At 39.8% G+C, this 24,345-nt stretch overlaps 1 protein-coding gene across 3 annotated transcripts in view; it reads left to right on the top strand.

Annotated features, from left to right (window-relative positions):
- The first annotated feature begins 6,095 nt into the window (after nucleotides 1–6,095).
- The window catches only part of CHID1 (chitinase domain containing 1), a 131,568-nt gene continuing 113,318 nt past the window's right edge, over nucleotides 6,096–24,345 (top strand). The window contains exons 1-7 of one of the 3 annotated variants that reach the window (XM_052812073.1): nucleotides 6,096–6,295; nucleotides 9,249–9,390; nucleotides 10,808–10,957; nucleotides 11,815–11,947; nucleotides 12,947–12,991; nucleotides 14,332–14,438; nucleotides 15,939–16,000. In XM_052812073.1, the coding sequence (XP_052668033.1) occupies nucleotides 9,265–9,390; nucleotides 10,808–10,957; nucleotides 11,815–11,947; nucleotides 12,947–12,991; nucleotides 14,332–14,438; nucleotides 15,939–16,000 (623 nt within the window). In that variant the 5' untranslated portion in view covers nucleotides 6,096–6,295; nucleotides 9,249–9,264. Of the gene's footprint in view, nucleotides 6,296–8,562; nucleotides 8,580–9,248; nucleotides 9,391–10,807; nucleotides 10,958–11,814; nucleotides 11,948–12,946; nucleotides 12,992–14,331; nucleotides 14,439–15,938; nucleotides 16,001–24,345 lie in introns of those variants that run through there. The other 2 variants (XM_052812071.1, XM_052812072.1) reach the window with 2 other exon arrangements.

The raw sequence follows: 24,345 nt of genomic DNA, 5'->3' as shown, positions 1-24,345 counted from the left end.
CGCGCCGGGCCTCCCCTCCGCCGCCGCGTCCGGCAGGGTCCCTGGCCTCTCCCCGGGTATCCCCGCAGGAGCCCGGGCGATCCTGGGGTCTGGGAGGGGTGGCTGCTCGGAGGCTGGGCCCCGGAGATCGGCGGTGCCGCTGCTGGGTCACGATTACCAGTCACGGCCATCGGGGCAGACGGGCCCAGGCCGACTTGAGGGGTGGCGGGCAGGCGGTCCTTCCCCGTGAGGGGTCGGGCAGGGTGGCTTCAACCGCTGGATCCGCGGGTGAATCCACTGCACGCTCCCTGCTCAGGAACGGCCTAATCCCTTCCTCTCCCCGTGCCCCTAATGATCGAGAAGCTTTATGTTTCTGAAGGAGAAATACCGGGCTTCGCAGGTGCCTCAGAGGGTGCAACTTCTGAGGGAGAAGGAGAGGGACGGCAGATCAGAAGACAAGAAAACTTCACTTCTTCAGTAAGCTTTGAGCAGTCTGTTAATCTAGGATCTTACTTCTAAAATGTGAAGAGTGGGGTACAGACTCTCTATGGTACGGTATGTGAGATCATGCTTTCCACAGGGTGGACAGATGGAGGCTGTGCCTTGGTCCTCCAGCTCAAAAGCAGCCCCAAAACAGTGCACGGGATCTACTTCACGTACCCTGCATAGTCACTCTGAACGTTTGCAGGCCCAAGAGCTACTATATGCAGAGCCATCCTTTGTCACATACCCCTTGTGAGCCTGCCCTCGGTTGCGTAAGTGACGCAGTTGTTCTGCGTCACATGTGGCGATTCATGCTCGTCTGACTCCCTGGGCGTGCAGGCATGCAAACCCAGGGCCATGTGTTTCTCATGAAGGCTGCAAACATGCAGAGCGACACAGTCCCACGCCACATCTACTCCTGAGACTGAAAATATTTCAAGGTTAAACTGTCTTAAACATGCCAAAGAGGTAGGACTGTGCAGGGCATTTAATCTCATCAGCTGAAAATAGATTCAAATGGTGTCAAAACTGGCCTAGTCTGCCTAACCGTAAGTATGCTGAGAGTTTCAGTCATAATGCAAGTGACTAGTATACTTAGTGGATTATAATGACCTGTAGAATCATGGGGTTTAGGGCTACTGGAGATCAATCAGTCATTTCATCTGTTTCCCTGTATATTTCAAGCCATTTTATTCCATCTGTTGTGTTCTGGTTTGGCATTTTGGTTTGGTTTTTTTTTTTTTTCTTTTTTCCCCTGAATTGAGCCCAGTATCTAGCTTTTAGCTACAGCCTATCTTTCAGAAAGGCACTCAGTCTTGATCCAACACCATCAAATTCACTGTTTCCCTGGGTAGTTTGTTCCCATGATTAATCCTCCTCATTCAGAGCCTGTGTCTTATTTAAATTTATCAAGCTCTAGTACCTTTAAGTTAATGATACATTTTTCTCTCATAGATAAAGAACTACATAATACTTGGTACTATCTCTCTGATAGTGGCTGTACACCTCAGGTCACTTCTGAAGTGTCTGTTCTGCATGCTTTCAGGATACATTGTTACATGAACGCTTTTTAGTTCTGTAAGCATCTATTAGAAAAACAAGATGACAGTATGTGGTAGTCAGGCATACATCCGTTTCCCGCGGATCCATTTTGTAGACCAAGTGCAACTACAAGCAGTCGTGCACAACTAGTCTTATATTCAACTCAGATCTTCTGCATCTGTAGGCTTACATGAAGAAAATTCATCTTTTACGTAGCTTTACAAACAGATTTTGATGCTTAGCAATAATTTCCATTTACCTTGAAGCTGAAAACTTAAGATGTCACTATGTAGGAGCTTCTGCTAGCCAAAATGTTGAACTAATTTCTACTCTTAAGAGCACAGTGACACCTAAAGGCTAAGTGTATCAGTCCTGTCTGGCTGTATTCCAGTCAATACTGCAACTGCAAGTCATGCAGGTACACTTACTTTAACCGGTGGCTTAACATATTCTAGCAGAATAGCTGTGGCAGTACCAAGTTAAGCATGAGCTGCAAATTCTGCTTGAGAACTGGGTTAAATATTCAAGTAGTTAACCCATGTGGAGCGCTCTAGTTTTATAACTATACTGCTAAATATTTCATTTGAAGTGGCTCAGCATGCAGTACACGTACCCCGGTTATTTTATGTCAACCTCCTTTGACTCACTTTTGAGGCTTTACGATATTCATCCTTGCTCCCTGTCTTCATTTTGCCTCAACAAAGGCTTATGAAATTATGGCAAATGTGTAGGTATATGTCTGACCTTACTGCCTTATAATTTAGAACTTATTAGACCATTTCAGACAGTTTTGACAGGGAGAAGATACAAATTTTATGTTAATAAATGGTTAGCTAGAGGAAAGAGCCCGTAATGGTCTCTAGATGTGTCTTGCCTGAAAGAAACTTTGTAATGTGTAACCTCAGCTGTTACTGCACAGCACAGAGTTTGCACTAGGCACAGCCCTTTACAAATGCACTGAGTTAATAAATCTGGAAAATGTTTAGTTTGAGCTTAGCATCTATAAAACACCAGTCTGTGAAAAAAACAGACTTCATTAGTTCCATCCCTCCCAAGATGCTGTGATTTTTTAAGAGATTTCTAATTACGGTAAAATCAGCATTAAAAGGGAAATAGTCTCAAGAAATGCTTTCCTATTACACAAAATGTTTTGCAGCACATTTGTTTGCCAACAAATCCACAATGTCTATCCCTTCTTTCCCATGTCATACATTAGTTGCTTTAATAATTTTCAGAATTTTATTGCACTTTGGTACAAAGACTTGAATAATTACACCGACCTTCATAAGACTATTACCATTAAACTGAATGGATTCAGCTGGTGAGTATCCATTTGTGGGAACTACAAAAAGGGAATTGTTCCTTTCCCTTTGTTACTTCTGTCCAATTTGTCTCTCACCCCATCAGTTATTGCTTTCTTCTGCTACTCATGGTCATTCTAACCATTACTGGAAGCAAAAAGAGATAAGGAGAAAACAGAATTGGTGGCTCCTCCACATGTACACTCAGTCATGTTTCTCTACCTGACACCTAACATTCATTGTCTATTAACAGAGAGCACAGTTTTATCAGCAATGCCTTCTGCCATGTCAGAGTATCTGATGTGCTGCTTTCAAGATTAAGAAATGCAAAGTTAGGAGAATATCACTATCATGAAACCCTAAACTTCTAGAAATTTGGGACAGATCTGCCTAGATCTTTTCTTTCCGGTGAGCTCCTCAATGACCAGAAGGGGTTTACACTCAAAACACCAGGTTTATATTAAAATGTAGAATAGAATACTTAAGCTTTAAAATAAACCCTAAGAGAGTAGATGAGATAAAATAAGGGTGAATAAAGGTTTTGCAAACAAGATCTCCTTTGCTACCCGCATGCTGGCAATGTGAGTTGCTGGCTTTGTGAGTTGCAATAAACTCTATATAATTCCTTCTAGTTCATGGGAGGTTTTTTCATTTAATCTCTGAGGTCCTTCTGCTATTTCTCTTAGCTTTCTTTCTCCTTAACTACAGGCTTCCACTCATTTCTTGCTGCCACACCATTTTTATCTTCTGAGTATGCACAATTACTTGCCAGGAAAACAGCACACTTCTACTCTGCCCCAGGTGTCATATTTTACTAAGGTACTGCTTTTTTAGAGGAATAGTAGTGTACAGGCTGAAAACACAGAAATAAAATTGATATGGTCTATCACAGGCAACCATACCCCATTTTTAAATTTCTTTGTGCCTCTTTGAGCTGGCCACAAATGCATAGAATTAAAGCAAAAGACTTATAGTCAGTAATAATAATCAAAATCAGTAACTGTTAGAGCATGAGGAAAAACCCAAACAGAAAACTGGTATTTTATGTAAAATACTCACCTTCGAAGCTTGGGCCCTTTTCACTTCTAGAAAAAATTAAAAGTTAAGAAGCGTGAGATATAATTCTAGGGAAACCAAAGTGAAATTTAATGAGTTACAATTAATTACATAGGGGGAACTTACGTGCTGAGATGCCCAGTGTTGTGGCATCCAGCCTTCAAGTACCTGGCTCAAGGAAAGGAATTCATAGTGCCAAGTTCAGTTACTGAATTTGGGAAGTAGTGCAAGGGGTAGACAGTGGGAGTTAAACAAGATGCATTCATGATTCCCAGAACAGATACAGATTCCTGTCTCTTTGAAGAACATTGAAAATGTAGAAGCATAAAGATCACCTTATCTTTTAGTCTTTGTTAGTGGAATGTCAGCCTCTGGTGGGGACTGCGCAATACCTTGTAGATGTGTTAAAAATGTGGGCGCATCCTTACATAGAGGAGATAAGATCTGTGATTCCCTTACAGGTAGCTACAGGTCTTCTCAATGGCAGCATGTACCCTGTCAACTACTTGCAGCAAACCTTTGGATCAGTCCTGCTAAGGCTACAAGAGAGTCAATAGGAGAATATGATGGGAATGCAAGACAGGAAATGATAGATTTCATTATGGAGAGACTGGAAACAAAACTGGTTTTTCATGCCCTCATGACTTATCTGTTGTTCCTGCTATTTGGAAGTGTAAGCTGGAAGCATTTAATGTTTGTGAGAGCGAACAGCATGTTATGAAACAACAGAAAATCTAGTACCACATTTATTGTAAATTAGGTACTATAGTTATGCACCTTTTAAATTTGGGGTAGCTTATATATATGTGTTTCAAACATGCCTATCAAGCAGTCCTATAAGATAAAAAAAAATCACTTCTTGAGTGAAAGCTGAAGGATTCAGAGGTGTTTTGGTGACACTAAAAAAGTGGGATGAGACATTCCTTTTTCCTGCTCTTTAGTCTGTAAGCATGTGTGTCCGAATGTGCTAGTGAGTACCAGCTTCCTTTCTGAAGTCCTTGCTAGAATTTAAATCTGGGTGATTTAGTGCATAGAGAAAGTGTACGCGTTCTTAGCACTGGCCAGAGAGACCACACAGCCGGTTCACCAGCAGACTTCTGTTCAGAGGAAAAGCATTTCTATTTTTCTTTTCAGTGTTAAAGAATGTTCATGAAGATCTTCATTACACAAGAGGGAATGAAAGAGGAGGTCGGATCAGGAGAAAATAAGATAACCTTTCAGTTCAGCTTCTGGGAGGTTGCACCAAGCTGTAACCAACACAGAAAGCAGGTCACAGAAAGGCTTCTGTTGGGAAGTCCACTACCAGGATATGTGAGGCTTGCCACTACATCACGACATAGCACAGACATTTTTATCAAGTCTTTTTATATGGTATTTAGTCCCTGCAAGCAGCCCATGAAATACCAGGCTTACATAAAAACCTCCACTGCAGCAAAAATAGTAGTAGCACAGCCATGTTGTATGTAAAAACGAACTGTAGAAGGACAAAACAGAAGATAATAAAAACCTCAATTTAAAACAAACTTTTATTTTAAAGCATGTTAATGGCCATCTGAGATTTGACCCCTCCTTTCTGCACAGTTCGAGTTAGGAATATTGCTTGCTGCCTCTCTGCAGCCTTGCCTGCACTATCATTTTGTCTCCAGGCCAGCGCACGTATTTTAGCCCAAACTCCCTACTTACCTACGCTATTTGCTACAGCTTAGAATAAACCAAGAGGCTCTTTAAGGGAATTTACGGTTAGACCGTGACTAGCATTTGCTTTCTGGGTACTGATGAGCGCCAATGCAACCCGCACCCGGGGACGGCCCAGCCTCCTCCTCTTCCTCTTCCTCCTCACCCGGGGCTCGGCCGGCCTGGGCAGCTGCTCCCGCGCCTCTCGCCCCGCCCCACGGAGCCGGCGGCAAGCAACAGCCACTGCTTCGCAGCCATGTTGGCTCAGCTGGCTCTTAGCCGCCACCCGGCGGCCTCGCTCGCTCCCCCCCGCCCCGCCCCGCTCCGCTCAGCGCCGCCTCAGCGCTGCCCCGTCAGCCGGCGGGGCGGTGCCGTCCGCCTCCACTTCCGAAGCGGCGGCGGCGGTGGGCGGGCGGTAGGTGGTGGCAGCGGGCGGCTGAGGGCTGCCTGGGGGCAGGGAAGGGGGCGGGCGGCAGGGCTGCGCCCCGGAGGTTGCGGTGGTCCTTCGGCCTGCGCCGCAGCCGGGGTGGGGTGGGGGTGACACGGCACTTGAGGGTGGCCCCACGGGGTACGAGCTCGCGGGTGGGCCGCGGCGGGGGCTTGCCCTGAGGGAGCCTGCTGGCGTGGTAGGCTTGCAGGCTGTTGTCCCCGAGGTCTGCGTGGAAAGCTTTCGTATTTCGAGAGTCAGACGGATATGGGAGGCAATTTTTACTGTCAAAGTAGAGCACCTCACAAGAGGAAAGAGAGTAATGTTTACACAGGTTAGAAACGGGTTTATTTTTACTCCTGAATCTAGTTTTTGTTGATTTAATTTAAAAACACACCAACACAGTGCTTCCTGGGCTTCCTTTACTAAGTGGTGCAGACTCCTGCAGCAGCAGTTAGAATCTAGTTTCTTCTTTAGAAATAAAGTGTAAACACTAACTCTGATTTCCAGATAGTTACTGTGCCAGCCTCCAAGATTATTTAGTTTCTTTGGTTGCTTCTTTGGGACAGCCTAAATTATGCCAGCTTTTCTCTCTTTTAAAAATAAAGGTGCATTTAAAACCGCTGACTGTTACCTCATGTGGAGACTCAGGTTAAACAACATTTGTGACCTGGCTTAGAGAGAAACCTGGGCTTCGCATCAGTTTGTCAAAAGGTGTTTTAAACCTTAAGTTGTCCATAGTATCAGTTGAACAAGGACATACAGTCAATCTTCAATTTTGCTTGCACTTTGCAGTGGTAACGTTAAATAAACAAGAGTGCCAAGCTCATACAGTTCTACTCAGTTTAATTAGTTTGAGGAGAGTTAAAAAATGGTGCAGGAAGGTTTGCAGAAGAAAAACTTGATAGGGATCTAGTTTCATAAAGCTTGCAAAATTCACGCTTATAGTTTCCATAAAGAGCATTTAAAGTCTGACTAATTCATCTTCATGTAGTAGAGTGATGCTATTTACTTAATTTTCACTTAACCGATGTTGTTAAAGAACAAATTATTAAAATAAGGTTCCAGCCAGGAGTCAGTATTGGACTGTCACTGGCAGAAACCATTTTGCCACAGGCTCAGTTCTTCCTATAGATCTAGGAGTGGATGTTGACTTAATAATTGGCAGATGGATATGATCATGTCATGGAAATGAGCACATTTTGATGTCTAATTAGAGTTCAGTGATTTTTTTTTTTTTTAAACTTCTGTTCTTCAGCTGTTAAATGTTAACTTCTCTTCAGGGAAGTGGATGTTGTAGCTAATTGTTTCTGAAAGTGAAATCAAACACCTCTAAATCAATATATACCAGCTTCTGGAAGAATTGATATCCTGTCCAAATAGTTAAGACTTGTATTGACTATTCAGGCTCTCCGTTGTTCCTCTCTGCAGTAGTTTATAGATCCTGCCAAGCTAGATGGAACAGAGTAGATGCTAGCAAGGGCAACCTGCTTTGTCTAATTTTTAGGATGTGGAGAACAAGGGGGTTACCAGTGACCTTGAAGGCAAAGTAGAAGCATAGCACCTTAACTTTTAATAGTAGTGAATTTCAAATGGTGTAGCAGTTTAGCTTTTACCCTGCCCTCTGGATCCAAGAAGTATTAGAAGGCTTTCTGCTTTTATTTTGCAGTCTTTATAAGACTTGACTAAAGCCTTCAAATAATTTTGTACATGAGGTTTTTGATGCTCTATGTTCTTTGGTGCTAGTGGCATTGTTTTTTTCAAGTACTTCTGCTGCTGTCATTCTTGTGCTTCGTTCTCTAATCGTGTACTTCTCTCTGTTTTCCTGCAGAATCCCTAACTCCTGCAGTAAATATCTTTGCTTTTTAAAACCTCACTGCTAAGCGAGCCCCATCCTAATATGCTTAAGTTTATTGGGTTGTTGATCTCATCTCTGCATTACCACTGTTGGCCTCAAAAAGCTGCTGTTTCATTGAGTACACTTCCATTTAACCTTTTAAGGTTCCTTCTGCCACCATGTTACTGCCACAGTACTCCTTCGGCGTGCTCAGTCTGCTGTTGTGGGATCCCTCACCTGATGCTTTGTACAGAAACAAAATACTCAAACTTTGGGCAGCATTTGTTATCAGTGCACACAGAACAACAAATCTCGTAAATATGACTTGAAGAAATGAGCTCATAAGTCTTTAAAGTGAGTGGTAGAAATGTTAATTCTTCAGGCTAATACAGGAAGCACGAGAATTTTTAAAGTTTGAGAAAACTTCAGAAAATTATGGGAAAGGTAACCTTTTTTTCTTCTCCATTAGCGTCTCTTAATTATGAGAAACAGCCTGATATGTACCTAGAGCCACTAGTTTATTATAGGTGAAAGCTAGTCCCAGTTTGGTACTCAGGACTTCCAGAATTAGTAACAGGTTGCTTTTCCTTCATTCTGGTATTTTACCTCCTTTAGCCCTGGTTCCCCTAATGCTAAATATTTTTTCTCTGTTTTCTTCTTATCCACTTCTGGGAACTAGGCTGGAAAACCAGTGTGACTCATGGATAGGGAGAGGTTGAATAACATGCTCTGGCTGTATTTGAAATTTTTTTTGTAAAGTCTTTCCTCTGAGAGAACTAAGGTATGATAGATAAATAGCACTGAACAGAACTGTTCTCTATTAATTCTCAATTCTTTTATCTGGAACTGGGACAAACTGTCAAAGTCATTCTTCTAGTCCAAAAGGATTCTGCCCCCCCCCCCCCTTTTTTTTTTTTTTATTCTGTGTGTATCACTGACTTGGCAAGCAATTTAAAGCAAAGTTCTCACCTGTTACAGGCACATAGCTGTAAGCATATAACTATAATTCCTTCTGTCTCTTAATTAATTTGTGACTTGCTGACTGGGTTAGGCAGGAGAAGAAACAAATGGTATCTCTTATCTGCTATAGAAAAAGTAAGGTGGTACTATAATTGTCCTGGGCAGCAGACATTTATCTCAGTTTTAGCTGTAAACCATTATACTTCTTTAGGGATTCTTTAAAAGGGAAGCTGCAAGTGTCCAACCCACTTTCTCTGTGATATGCTTATTAAAACAAGGGACAAAAAAAGATGTTTGAGCCTAGGAATCTCTTAAAATACTCTGCTATTTTGCTGCCAGAGCAAAAGCACTATTAAAACAGTACTGCCTTAATAACTCTGATTTTAGAGGGAAGAAGAAAAGACAATTGCCTGACTTTTCTTAGACAAGAAAACTTAATTAAACTGTTATATTCTTCTGTTCACGGAGATTTGAATCCTTATGTTTTCAGGGCAGGAGAAATTGACATGGGGAAAACCACCATGAGGCTTCTCTGTACTTCACTTTCTCTTACCATGATTTGCTGGCTAGCTGAAGGTACCCTGTCAAAAACAGATGCAAAGAAAGGTGCTACAAAAAAACTGGAAGAAAAGGTAAGAGAAATAACTGAAATGCTCATCTTATCTAACGTGTGCAGCAAATAATTGAACTTTGGTGAATGGACTCTCATTCTGTCAAAACTGTGCTAAAAGCAACCATGCATTTCCATTGAAGCTTATGCTCACAAATAAGACTACCTGAAACTGTTCTTTCCTTCAGCTTTTATGTGTGTCACAAATGGTTGACTCCTTGAACCAATATGATGTAGACTTCTGGAGCTTTATACCCTATGCGAGCTGCAGAAGCAGGAAGTTTTTGTCCCCTCTTGCATAGCTAAAGGAGACATACTTCCATGGCTTTCGAAAGGGGGACGGGGAGCAGTAGTTTGGGCCAAGAGCACCAGGTCATTTACTGGTGGAAGGGAAGGTGTTTTCAGCCTTGCCAATGGGAAGGCTCTATCCTGATAGAAGAGTTTGAGGAGCCTTCTAACCAGCAGTTCCTTTGCAGGCAGAAATGATTCAGAGTCCTGTAGCAATCTGAGCAAGCAGAGCCAACATGCTGAAGTCTCTCTTAACTTGCTGAGCATGTTCTTGTTTCCTGCCTGTTTTCTTTCAAAACTGCAAGAAGGCACAGCAGTGCAAGAGAAAGGGTGTGTACAGAGAGGAAGTATATTTACCAGTGCATATACCAAGTATAGGTACTTAGTGTTGCTAAGCATGTTAGGTAAAAAAGTAGACAATGTTAAAAATCCTCTCCCTTACTTAAATTGTAAGAATAGTTAATCCTTTATTATGCAGATACATCTGTCATTGTTTGTTTTGCTTGCTCAATGTCTACCAGGAAGAAAATCTAGTCTGCAGGTAGTAAGGATAATACTAAGTGTTAAGACAGGCCTTATCCCTAAAGTCCTTACACTGAATCAATAGATGGTTTCTGCATACTCACCATGCATACTCTATTAGGCCTTCTCACTCTGTTTCTGTCTGCTAAAACTTTGTGCTGTTTTAGTTGAAGCAGGCCTTCCTTAAAGAAAGGTCTTCAGAACCTGGGCCTTCGGTAACCGTAATGCAGCATACTCAGTCTAAAATATATCCGGTTTAGAAGTTGTCTTCAAATTCTTGGTTAAGAACTCCTAGCCCCTTTTTATCATTTGGGGGTAACAGGCCAGAAAGCATCGACTAGAGAGCAGAGCACCATCAGCTGTGGTGAATTATGTTCTTTAATCTTACCACTTACTGATTTTTTTGTTTGTTTATATGTTGTTTTCTTTGCAAACAGTAAGTTTACTGATGATGAAAATAATTTCTGAGCAGTTTCCTGTTTCAGTTTTAAATCAAACTGCTCTGCATCATTTAAAATGAGTGCTCAGAGTTTAATGATGTGATTTTTCTTTTTTTTTTCTTTTTGAAGTCTGTTATTGAAAATGGCTGCTTTGTATAGCTGGTTCTGAAAACTGTCTTCTCCCTGCAGACGCTGCATTCTGATAAAAATGTGCGGGAGCGGGGACTGGTAGTTGTGGATCCAAAGGCAAAGGATATTATACTGGAACACAGAAGTTACTGCTTCAAGAAGATGAAGGAAAGGCATTTCTCGGGAGATGTTCTGGGATATATTACTCCTGTAAGTTAATAAAATGAATAAAATTGGTGCTTTGAATAAATATGCAGCACGTTGTGCTAATCTGCAATCTTGCATCCTGGTGTTAAAAGCATTTTTATAATAATGGGAACTTCTGGTCAAATACAGTCAAATATAACCAGAGGATTGTTTGAGAGCAGGCTTGAGATTCAAGTGGTCTCAAACCCTTGTTCTCCCATCCATCTCTTGAAGGATGTCTAGGTCATATAGTTTTTCTTCTCACTGGTCAAACAGAGGTGGTAGTATTCTCTTGTCCTTGATGAGCCATGTGAAGTTGCAGTAAAGTCGGAACAGAAGGGCTACTAAGTGTCCTCATACCACGCAGCTACCAACTTGAACCTTCTAAATAAACAGTAAAAATTTTATGCTGCTGTCAAACTGATCTCTTTTGCTATCCAGTCTTACTATTATTCAGAGCATTCTTTCTTCAATAATAAATGTTTCTTCCTTTTCTTTAGAGGATGCTTTTCACTTGTTTCAGTCTTACACTGCTCAAAAGAGAAATAGGTGCCTTATAAATTTTCACCTTTCTCAAGTTCTCTTGAACATAAATGCAGACTCTGTAAATTCAAAAGTGTGTTGGAATCTACATGCAAATTCCTGTAGTTCAGGTGAATTTGCACAATTCGAGTATTGCCTTTCATGTAGCTATCAGTTTCCAGAGTAATTTCTTATTTAAATAAAAATAATATCCCATAAGGTTTCCTCAAACTAACAAATGGGGATCTAGGAAATGATTACATTTGTGCTAAAGAATTTGTATTGGTCAAAAGTAAAGTGAACTGTATATCTTGCTTTTGAGCCTCTCTCTTTTTTTTTTTTCTCCTTTCTTTTGCAAGTGGAACAGCCATGGCTATGACATTGCTAAAATATTTGGAAACAAATTTACACTAATCTCACCGGTCTGGTTACAAGTGAAAAGGAGAGGGAAGGAAAGGTTCCAGTTCACTGGGCTCCATGATGCTGATAAAGGTGTTATTTTCTTTTTCTTTGAATATGCATTGCAAGTAAGCTTACTGGTCTTGTTGCAGGCTAGGTAGCTTTGGCAATATATGCCTGTGGGTTTTTCTGACTCTGCCTCATGGTGAAGTACTTTCATCCATTCCATTTTTGGGGGAGTTTTCTTCAGTGAACTTCTTTCTGTCCCCATGTGCTTCCACATGTGTACATCGTTTATCTGTCTAAAGAATAAGTAGAAAGATGGCTCTTTGACAAGGCTGTCTACAAAGCCCCTCTTAAAAAAAAGAAGGGACAAAGAATCTGTACAGGCAGAAATGGTCTTTGGTGTTTGCACTGCGCGGTTGTTTACCTGCTGTGGTTTTTTTTCCTTTGCAAAAACCTTTGGGTGAATTTGTTGTGGGAATGGAAGATAAATTTGATCTGAAGACAATTTTTCCCTTCCCTGTCAAGAAACTGGTAGCAAGTTCAGATTTCAGCTAGTATGTTCTTAAATAATAACTAAGTAGTTTATGGTTTTGAACTTGATTGAATGTGGAATCTTATTTGAAACAGCTATAATTCTTACCATGTTGGTGCCTGCTAACAAATTCATTTTAGTGCAGTGACTGCCAAGAGGAGTGGATGGGACACTTGAAAGTACCAGCTTCAAAAAAAAAAAAAAAAAAAAATTCCTCCCAGGTGATCCTTGGTGTTTACAGAAGTGTTGTTCTGAGTAGGCAGTAAGATAGTTTCCGTGATGAGGCAGAACTGTAAGCAGCAGGGCAGGGTTGGGTAGGGACTATTGTAAGATTGTAGTAAATGCTAGTTATGCTGTGGTAGAGCTGAATAGCTTCAAATTCTGTGCATCAGAAGATGTTTCATCTGTGTTGGTTATGAACTAGTAGTCTGTGGCAGGAAGATAGGTATAATGAAACTATGCTACATTATTTGAAGAATGCTTGAAAATATATTGTCATTGTCAACATTGTTTATATTTTAACAGTTGTTCTCTTACTTGATACTGTTTGACAGGCTGGATGAAAGATGTCAGAAAAGCCTCCAAAAACATCAAAATAGGTGAGCCTCTGTTTTATGTTTGGTTTTTATCTTCTTTAACTGCTAGCAGAGCAAAAGAAGGCTTTGTTCAGGTGTATATGGGAGAAAGGGAGGTTACCTTAGCATAGCTGTATGAAGGAAAAAATCTGAGAAGAAAAATAAAAGCAGTTAACTATAGAAAGTTAACTGATGTGTTGATCCTGTTGGTGCCCTAATGTTTTTCCTTAGCTTCTTGTCTCTGGATAAACCCTGGATCACAGGGCCCTCTCTGGAGGGGTACTTTGTCCATAACACTACATGCTTACCTGGGGGAGCAGTCTTCAAACTTGTTGCTCAGGGGTTCTGCTTAGTTAAAAAGAAAAAAAAAAAAATCCAGATCTGAGTCAGTCAGACTTTCCTGCATGATAGTAGAAAAGTCCTCCTTTGGCTTTTCTCCCCTTGAAGCTGGGAACCCAAGGGATGTGCCACGGTGCGTGTTTTTAGGGAAAATGGTAAACATTGCTATAGAGATAGTACTGTGCTAGACTTCTTACATTTGTCTGTAGCAAGAATCTGTGGAACTGTGAAACCCTTCTTGATTCAGAAGGGAGTATGAAACTTGAAATGCATTAGAGAAATTGAATGCTCAGTCAAATATTTTAAATTACTTCAGCTGCCAGATGATAAAGCCTTTGAAATCTCTCTATACTCTTCTAAAATACTCTTTTACATCCTTGGTACTTAGAAAGGGCTTAGATGTAGCTCTCTATGAGTTGTTGGCTTTGCCAGTGTGCATGACTGGCGACTGTTCCAACAGCAGCTTTTCTGACTCTTGTCTGACTGTTTTTAAAGTTTTGTGTTGTTGGAAAAAGAAATTATGTGAGCTCAAGTTCCCATGTTTTCCAAAATAAAAATTTGTCATAGTGTCTTGAGATGAGTAGAAGAGTGAAATAATATAGGGCTGTGTACAAAAGAGTAAATTAGAGTTTGAAGTGAACTTTTCTATCTTGTTCTTGTGGTAGAAGAGATGCACAGCTTACAGAAAGATTGCTGTTTCATGTTGGTGTTCTTTTAAGAATCTACTTGGGGCCCAAAGTGATTGTTCAATTAAGATTGTTCAATCAAGTGAAGGTATCTTTTCATAAAACTTGCATCAGTACAGACCTTTAACTAAACATAAAATGAACAAGAATGTTCTACAGTGTCAATTTATCTGTGCTGCTGAAGTTGACCAGAGTAAAAGAGCAAATGATCTTAGTCATGGGATATGTTGTTTAGTGGCATCTCTGCTTGTAACTGCTGTATTCTGTTTCTGCAGAAATATTCCAGTGTAGATAATAAATTCTTAATTTTCACTACTGATTGACAACTTTGCTTGATAGTGCCTCGAATTTTGTTTGATGGCTGGACTTATCAGGACTTTGAGAGTGTTTTTGGCAGTGAGGATGAGATAGAGGAGCTTACCAAGAACATGGTTCTCCTAGCCAAGGTAAAAAGACTTTTTGCTAATGCTTATAAAATAGCGTGAGATGATATTTGATTCCTTTTGTAATGGGTGTTTTCTCATTTCCAGTAGTTTTATATTCTACAAAATAAAATTCTGCTTAAAACAATAATTAGGCAGGATTCTTAATAGTGTGTCCTGGTGTGTGTCCATTTCCTGTAAATACGAAGTATAGCAACACTTAAGTGCAGTTAACTACAAGTCTAAAGTGAGACTATGTAAGTCTGATCAATATAACCTTGTTAAGTTACCATTGGCAGCTGCATCGGTGACTTGTGCCTGCTATAAATTGTGATTGATAAAACCTGTGATTGATAAAACCTGTTCCAAACAGCTGGCAGGCTGAATGTTACTGACACAGTAGTGGATACCTGATAAACTTCTCATGGAGGTTGCCTGGTGAGCAGACTGCTTTCTTTTAAATCTCTGTTAAAAAAATAAATCTATTAAGCAGGGGCTAAACTGGTTAGTAGCATTTTTTTGATAGGCGGAAAAAGGGTCATGGGTGCAACGAGCGCTGTTTTCTGTGTTACAGGAGTACATTCAGGCTCAGTGTGCTAGAGCTAATGAGCCACTTCTAATACCAAGAATAACTCACTTGATATCTGTTACTGTACAGTTTTGCTCAGGTCTGATAAAGCAGTTTGCTTAAAATGTTAAGAGGCTGGGGAGAGGAGAAGGGGATTTCCTTTAAGGAATGGTTACTGTTTGCTAAGGTTTTCTGGGCAGCCCCTTAGCTAATGGCTTTAGAGCTATGCATGTGTAGGACTAGACGAGTTGCACCCAAAAGACATTCAACTTTAGCAGTTGATTCATGACAGCCTGCTTAATTACTGTCATAATAAGTTTTCTCACTTGCTACATGATGTAAAGAAATCTTAAAGTGCACTAGAGGAAGATGGATGTAGAGGTAAACTGAATAGTTTCTTAAAATTTATTACTGATACATCAATTTTAGGTCCTCAGCAACAGTTGGCCTCTTAAAGAAAGGGTACTCATGTACAACAGTATCCTTGATCATGCTAAACATAAATTATCACAAGTGAGATTAATTGTGGGAGATGTTTGGAATCATGCCTATGCCGAGTTAGCATTTACATCTTTAGACTCAAGAGTTCGCAAGTTTTTTCCCTATATACATGTAGATGTGTGTCAAATGATTTGCTTAACAACCAGCTTTCATTAATGGCTGAATTTTCCCAATCTGATAGTGGTTTATCCTGTAAGGGTAGAAGTCATGGATAACTAATAGAGATTTTCAACTTCTGCATGTTTGTTAAATAATTTGTGCTTCTCTGACTTCTTCATGAAATGCTGCATTAAAGGTGAAGCTGGTATAAGAATACAAAGCATGTTCAATCTGTAATAGTACAAGGAAAAACTACAGTAATTGTGTGCTTTGATATTGTATTATCATCTCTGATACAAGCATAATGAATAAGCACGGTGATTGACTGTATATTGTTGTCAATTCCCTTTATTTAGAATGAAAATTTTGATGGTTTTGTAGTTGAAGTTTGGAGTCAGCTGGGAAATCAAAAGCAAACGTGAGTATAAGTCTCTAGGATGCAATTCTGAAAAATTGGCTCTTTTAAAGCATCTTTTTAATTTGTCCATGTTGATTTGAATTTGTCATAAATAAATACACTTCATTCTAGGACAACTGAAGATTGTTCCACTTACCTTAGAATGAAGTAGAAGAGTCTACTCCACTCTACATGAGCTCAAAGATTACATAATAATCTTCACAGTGGACCTAGCAGACCACATTAGCCTTTCATATTTGAGTTCTGCAAGATGTTACTGTTGTGCAAGGGTGAAGAGGGTACCTCAATTGCATGCTTACTCAGATGTTGGCACTGGCCTTTATCCTAACATTCATTGGTTTGGGTTACTGGGTGAAGCTTGGAAGTGTGGGATGCTTTCAAGACTACCAAATTTGAGTTGATTAGGAAACCTTCCAAACCTTTATATAGAGATTTTTTAGACATACTGAAACTAAAACCAAAATCCCCAACCTGAAGCAAATCTAGGGAGAAACTGGCTTCCAGTTCTTGCAAGCACAGTATACTTTAAACTTTGGAGTAGTTTATCTACCATTTGATAGCTCTGCTATGAAGTTTCAGTGAGTCTGCATTTATTGTAGCTGCTAAAACTAAAGGGCTTATGCATATTAAGCTGTTTCCTGACGTACTGTAATCTGTTTTCCTTGAGCAAAAGCCCCTTGGCTGTCTTAACACCTTGGACAGAGTCAAGGTAAGCCAAGCTCCAAACTGCTGGTTTAGAAGGAGAAGGCAGAACGTGTGGTGAAATGAAATGATTCAGTGCAGAAATCTGAAGATTTTGTGTTAGTTCCCTCAGGAAATTCAAGCACAGTATTCCTACCAGCTCTCCATTGCCTAAAATATCTGGGGGAAAATAGCTTAAAAGAAAGCTCCCCAGAATGTATACTTCATTATGGAAGACTTTCACCTTTCAAAAATGTTTACTTCAGGTTATTCTGTTTAGGGCAAATGTTACTGACTGCTGGCATGTAATAGTTACTTCTGGAACTGAGTGTGCTATTAACAGAGTCCTACCTTTCCCCTCTAAAATCAACACGTGGAAACAAAGAATTGAAACTGTAGAATCTTCGTAGCCTTGTCAGGGGCTCCACCAATTGCACTGGAATGAATAATCCTTAAGCTAGATGCTCTTGCTTATAATTACGTAATTTGCCAGGTTGTTCCTAAGAGACGATCTTTATACTGAGCTCTGAACTTATTGCAATGTCTTAATAAGACAGCCAACAAGGTGATTTAAGCAATTAGTAACTGCCAGCCAGAAGTTGGGTGTAGTGGTGTAGTGGTCAGTTTATCTACTGTGCTTACTGTATTTCAGTAAAATTGATGCTTTTCCTATTAGTTAAATTACACGAATGTAAGACAGACTGTATTACTGTAATTTTAAGACTCAGTGAAGACCAATTTAAACACACTAGCATCAAAGTGCTGTGTTGCAAATGACACATATGAACAAAGCATACTTTTTATTAGCTCCAGGGTGAGTTTACTTGTGGCATGGTAAAAATGTTACTCTCTGCTAGGAGTAATGCTGGTTCAAAACAGCATTGCTTGTCCCTTCTTGTGTGATAAGAACTATTTGTACTAGAGGAGGTACTGCTGTGTAGTTGCTCTAGCCTTCAGTACCTGAGTGTTATTTAGGTGAAGTATAGAAGCACCACTTATATGTTCACCGTCTGTCTGTTATTGATAGACAGGAGTCAGAAGTATTTTCCACAACTTCAGAGAAGGAAAGGGTTATTCTCATAGCGTAGAATGGTAACTGCCTCCTTTGCTCCAAGTCAGTAATGTTTGATCATATGTGGACACCTATGAACAAGGCTTTAGGATTAGCTTTAGGATTATCTAACTAAAGATGTGAAAGATGATGTTTGGCAGAAAAACATGAATAGAAGCAAAAGTTATGAACTGCAGATTTTCCTTCTCTTCAAGACCAGTTTTGATTTAAGTGCTTCATTGTAAACTCATCTCTGTTTTTTTCCCTCCCTTTATTGCCACTCCCCTGTAAATGGTTAGGGTGTTTAAGTTGCAGAATACCTTGTGTTGGGCTTGCCTCCTCAGAGACAAGCATTCTGAATAAGGCTAATCTAGGCAGCAAGCTGAAGCTAGGCTTTTGTGTGGAGTAACAGTTGTTTTGAGAAAGTAGAAGTACATCATTACATTAAAATTTTGTCTCATGATGCTTGTAAGTTATGGGACCAGTGTCTTCATTTTGAGATTAAGTCAGTTTTTCTATCACTTGCTCTAAAACTGGATGGCTTGGGTATCCAGTGCCCCAGGGGTTTTCCCTATCAATGTTTTTTGGAGTGAACAAGTGCTTTGAACAGGTCTCAAGGGGCGGAATTAAGTGAACTTAGCACCTTGGCAAGCCTGTATTTTTATTGCACATTGAGTGCTGTTACTTTGGGATCTGTTAATTTCCTTTTGAATAGCAGAGCAGAGTTATTCCTGATAAATGGGTAAGCATGGATGGTCTTGTGCTTCGCTCGTCCCTGCCAGAAAAGAATTGGAGCAGCCCGTGACCTCTTCAGCCCACAGAGTGGCAGTATTGTAACATGAGTCATACCTGATCTTCCTTGTCAGGAAGTGACAACCACCACCAGTAAAGCATGTTCTTAACCTTGGAAGGGTGGGGGTCAGTTGACAGGTAGGTGTCAACACAGAGATGACCCCTAATCCTTCGGAGATGTGAAGCGTTCATAGAACAGCAATTATGTATGCTCCATATAAAGCATCTGTATTAACTGTTAGGTACATAGTGTAGGCTTTCCTGATTCAGATCCTTCAAGGTCAAACACCTGAAAGTAGCTTAACCTACTTCTAGGTAAAGGAACAAAAGATCATAATGATGCTCCTAGGAACAGATAGTCTGCCTTTAAATTGGTTTCAGAGCTGTCTGACAATACAAAGAGACCTGCCTAGCTAATACAATTTATTCCTATTATTTAGTGTGAACATGTTTCAGTTTAAAAAGAAAATAAAAAATCAGTTTGTTTGTCTGTTTTTTCTGAAATACAGGGGATAATCTCACAGAAGCAGTTAGCAACAGGTTATTGAGACTCAACACAGGTGCATGAAATTATCTGGGGATATGCTGCAGCTTCCAGCTTGCCTTATGAAATGTCACAGTGGTGGTGTGGATCTAAGTAAGAAATACTTCACTTAGAATCATTATGGTATTTATTTTTCAAAACCTAAAGTAATTGGATACCGAGCTATTAAATTAATAAATAATAAAATGGCACTCAGTTATTCTGGTGCATCCTTTTGTGTATCTGTGTTGAGGGGAAAGCTGTGGAAATGATTCCTGTTATTTTTTTAATAGTGTTGTGGAAAAGTTCCATGATCCTGTCCAGTGCACTACCTTAGTGGTGCAGGAGCATTTAATATAGCACACGTTTCTTTATCAGACTTAAAGTGACTAGAGAGTGGGATTTGCTTATGGAACATTTGTGCTTGATATGGTGTTTCAGCTATGAAAAAAGCATCCACTCTCTAAAGAATGTGCAGTGGTACTTTTTAGCAGAGTGCACCAATATTTCTTGAGGGGGGTGAGTCTACAAAAGAATCTGAAAACCCACAAATTAGTGTCCTAACTCACTAATAAATTGGGTTTTGATTTAAGCACTACTTCATATATCAGAAAGCTGGATTAATTGCAGCTGGAGCTTTCTTTTCAGTAGACCTCAGCTGAGCAAGTATCCCCATGAGATACCTTTTTTCAATAGCTGAACCTGAGTTTTGGTTGGATTAAAGAGGTATGATAACATCTTCGTAACACATGCTCTCCCCATTGTCTGGATGTTGGGGCTTGAAACACTGAATTACCTAAAGACCTTGTGACAATTAAATTTTGTAAGTATCTCCATATAACAGGGTAACAGTGTTAGCTCTGTGCAAAGCTTCTGTAACCCATAAATCCTGTGACCAGCTTCTTTAAGAACCTGTGCTCTCTGAGCATTTTTAAAATGGAGCAAATTTAGACACTTCTCTGTCAGCCCTTTGCATGTTTCTAGAAAATCTTGATTTTTTTTGAGTACTCCAACATTAGAAACAAATGAAAATTCTTCCTACAAGGCCTGAGGAGTTACTTAAAAAGAGCCTTCAGTTTCTTGTTTATCCTAGCTGGCATTACAGATGAGGTGAAATGTTGCTAAGAAGTTATGTTGCTGGCATCCACTTAGACATGAAATTCTGTGGTTTCAGGCTTACCATGTATCTTCTGTTTTACATCTTCTTAAGCAGAACTAACTTTATCTAGTTTTGTTTGTTTTCAAGAGCAAAAAATTTTCTAACCATTCTGGTTTGGTGTTAGACTTGCTCTTTAATGCTCAGCAGACTAAAGTCTTAAATTATATCAATCCTTTGTGCTGCTTTCTTTTGCATATTCATTTAAACTTTGTTTTTACCAATAGTATAAATTTCATACAAGAGAATTACATGCCTAAATATAGCTGCCTGGTTTCATGTTAGATATCATAAGCAGCCTGGTCTCTGGCTGTTCGTGTAGGGTCCTAGATGCCTCAAGTTTACACAGCAATCCTGTATGCATGCTTTGTATACCTTTGGACATATAAAATGGCATTAGGTTCTTATATTTAGATGCCAAAATACCACTGGTTCTATCTGAAGAACCTGAATTGTCTTGATATGTGTGTGTGTACCTAAGTTTTTAGGGGGTTTATACTGACCAGTTCAGGCTCCTGTAGACATCTAATACAGATTCTTCGATGTACCCTCTATAGTGCTGGTACCTACTTCTTTCCTGTGATTTCTGGGAATAGAATTATTGATACACAAATCACAGTGAGGTCAAATTTAATGTGGGGTGAAAGACTGCATCTAACTGATGCTGCCTCCTCTCATGCTGACAATCATTGCACAGTGGAAAAGTATTCAGTTTCCCATCTTTTATTCTAAAACATAGGAAATTAGTCTCCTAACAAAAATCAACATCAGGCAAGATATCCTATGCAGCTGGTACCTCAATACTAATGTGTTTTCCCGCTTCTTATAGTTTAAACCTGCTTCTTAATTAAATAAGCATCTTTTATCTAAAACTTTCTTGACTGATTTTGCAATAAAATATTCCAAGTTATTCATCCTGTGGCATTTAATTTTAGAAATGTGCATGGCAGAAATATTGAGATAACTGAGCAAGCAAAGGTTCTCCTGCTTATTTAGTTAACAGCTAGACAGGACGATGTCTCTCTTACTAATCTCATTTGTGGGTTTATTGGTGGGGTTTTTTTTCCGGAGACCTGGGTCATGTTGTGAAAAAGGCATGAAGGTACCCACCAGAATCTCACAGCATTACATAAAAGTGCACACGTTATTCTGATCAATCTGGCATTAGCTGACAGATGGCACTGCCATCACACAGAATCAATCTGAAAAATGTGATTTATTTTTTTGGTTTGGTTGTTTTTGTTGTCACCACGTGCTGCAGGCACTTGGCATCATGCAGATGACCTTCAGACATCTTACTAATGTTGGTAGGAGTATAGGAGCAAAAAGCTCTTTGGCAGTTCTAACCTTCATGTTAGTACCTGAAAAATTAATCTATTAATCAAAGATTTGCCATAATTCACTCCAGTTTCTTGGTATTAACTAGGCAATGAAATGGCACAAAAGGGCAATTTCATCTTGAAGTAGACAGCTTTATTCTGTCCCATTTTCTTGACAAGGCATACGTTTTAGGGAGTACTGACTACCAGCTTGTGCAAAAATGTGGCTGAAGCTGGAAAGTTGCAGAGTTCTGAAGGGACACGTAACTGAAGGGACACGTAACTGAAGGGACACGTAACTGAAGGGAAGGATATAACAGCCTTACGTGTCTTCTTCTAGGCTTTTCAAATTCATCTACAGCCCACTCATGTGCGCTGAAGTAAACTACTACAAGGTGTCCCAAACACAGTAGACTAGCAATGCTGGAAAATGGGAGTTCTAAAAAAATAAGCTTCCCTTAAACTTTGGGTGATCAAAATTTGGGGGTCTGCATACTTTATAGGGGACAAGATACTTTGAAATCATGAACACTTGGAAAATTGACCTACCAAATGGTAGTAATAGAAGGCCTGAAATAGGAGGAACAAAGTAGGCCTTAATTCGCTCAAGATAGAGTCTTAAAACTGTCAATGTTGTAGTAGCTACTCTGAAGTTAAATTTGACAATGGTGAAGTCTCTGGTAAATATTTAATGAAGCCTTTTCAGGAAGACTGATTCTATTCCTACTTTCCTGCACCTCATTATAATGTTTAAAATGTCAGTAGCTTTTCTTTCAAAATTACCAGTGGTAATATGGGAGAATATTGTGTTTAAAACACTGGAAAGCACTGTTGGGACACATTAAAGTTTTAATTTATAGCACAATAAATGAGCATTCTGCTATTGCCGTTTGGGGGAGAGGGGAAGAGTGCACATTTGATTTATATAATCTGCCTTGGCTGACAAATGGAAGTGAGCCTAAATTAAGTCTTTAACCATTAATTCTGTCTGATTTGCTAGAAAGTTTTCAGGGCCCAGAGACCTGGCTTGACAGGTTAGTGAGTAGATGTTAATCTCAGTTTCTTGAGCAAGAATCTGTAGTTGTCTAGCTAGCCCTTTTCTTCCTGACCTCCTCCAAGTTGGAGCTAATTATCTTTTGGCCAGAGCTATACTGCTTGGATTTGGTGGCAGGAGGAGAGAAGTGGCTGTTTTAATGGAGTCTGGTTTTAGTTAGAGTTCTGTCTGCTAGCTACAAAATAAAGCCAGCAATCCAAACTGCACTCCTGCCCCTTTATCAGGCCACAAATCCCTGTCCTTTGTTTACAGTTGTAGGTTGTGGTTCTACGCTGTATGCCTTTCTAGTTTTAAAATGACTGCTTTTGTGCAGTCACTGTTTTTGTGGGTGCATCAATGCTTTTGTGGATACATTCTTACCTCTGCTGGCTAACCACCAGTGTCTGACATTGCTGAAGAAGGGGGAAACCTTGAATTTAATATTCACTTGAATTTTTTTTTTCTCTGCATCTAGTTCAAAATAATACCAACTGCTTTTCTTCTTATGCTTCAAACCATTGCTATCTGGGTAGAAAAATTTTAGGAGCTGAGGCTGATACGTGAAGATGCAGAGTGGGAGCGAGGGTGTTAGTCTTGTTTCTAAATGAAAAAGATGTTATCTTGCTCTGCACCTATGTTAGGTTCTTTTGTCCTATTCTGCCCCTCCTTCTATCCCCTCACCTTTTAAATAATTAAATTTAAAGTCAGCAAATGTTTTGCATGGTGTAGATGTCTCAAAGTTCTTAGAGCTAACAAAGGCAGCCAGGCAGAGAAGAGAGATCCCTGCTGATGAACAGTGTAGAATAATCTCAATGCCAGAGGAATTGGTTCTTTGGTCAAATTTATTTTATATGTAGCATCTCTGACATCTAATAAAGTGTGCACTCATACTGCAGTTTGGGCATAATTAGTGAAAAAGGTCACTTAGCCATGAGACACAAATCAGTGGGAAAGAAGGCTTAGCTAGTTTTAATACTGATTATAGTTTTTGATAAGATTGTCATGTGGGAGCCGTGATGTGTATGTTGGAGTCAATAAATGTCTGTTTAGTTTAGTGTTGTAATTTTTTAATGTGTTCCTATGGAAAAGGATTCTTCTTTGCTATAATTGATTTGTCTGAATGGTGACAGTCTTAATGTTGAATGCATATGATAAGAAAATAGGAGGGAAAGCTGTTACTTTCCCAGAGCAAGAATGGTAGAAGTACATGCTGCAGACAGACCAAAAGCTGATTCCTGTAATCTCATTTCTCCCCCCGGGACAGAAATACAGGTGGCACTGTGACAGTTTATTGTCAAGAGCTGTTCAGCACAGCCAGCTCTCAAATCATAAGCACAAAATACTGATGGTACTGGGAAAGTGATAATACTTGCTTTGTTTGTTTGCCAGGATTTTGAGAGTAATGGCTTTTGTAGCGTCCTTAGGAAGTTTTCATCAGGCATCAAACCATATCAGGGAAAATGAAAATACTTGGTTACCTTTGGATAGTGCCTACATTGTGCAAGTCAAGCATCATTACTGTGATGGATAATTTTATTGGAAGATCAGTGATTTCAGAAGAATATCTCTAGGATGATACTGCCTCGAAAGGCATGACTACCAAAAGTCGTTTCTGAGAGTTCAGGTCTAATCCAGTTTAAGTGGAGCATACAACTTGGATGATTGCTCATGTGTATCCTACCTTTCCTGCTTTAGTACTTTTAGCCTACTGGGATGGGTCGTGAAGTTGCTTTCTACTTGGTTCAGGTTTAAGCATAGTTCTGAACAGATCTAGAATTCTGTGCTAATAC

This window comes from Harpia harpyja, chromosome 16, assembly GCF_026419915.1.
Source record: "Harpia harpyja isolate bHarHar1 chromosome 16, bHarHar1 primary haplotype, whole genome shotgun sequence".
Classification (NCBI taxonomy): Eukaryota; Metazoa; Chordata; class Aves; order Accipitriformes; family Accipitridae; genus Harpia; species Harpia harpyja.
Note: the sequence above shows the minus strand (reverse complement) of the source record. Positions and strands in the feature narration are given on the sequence as shown.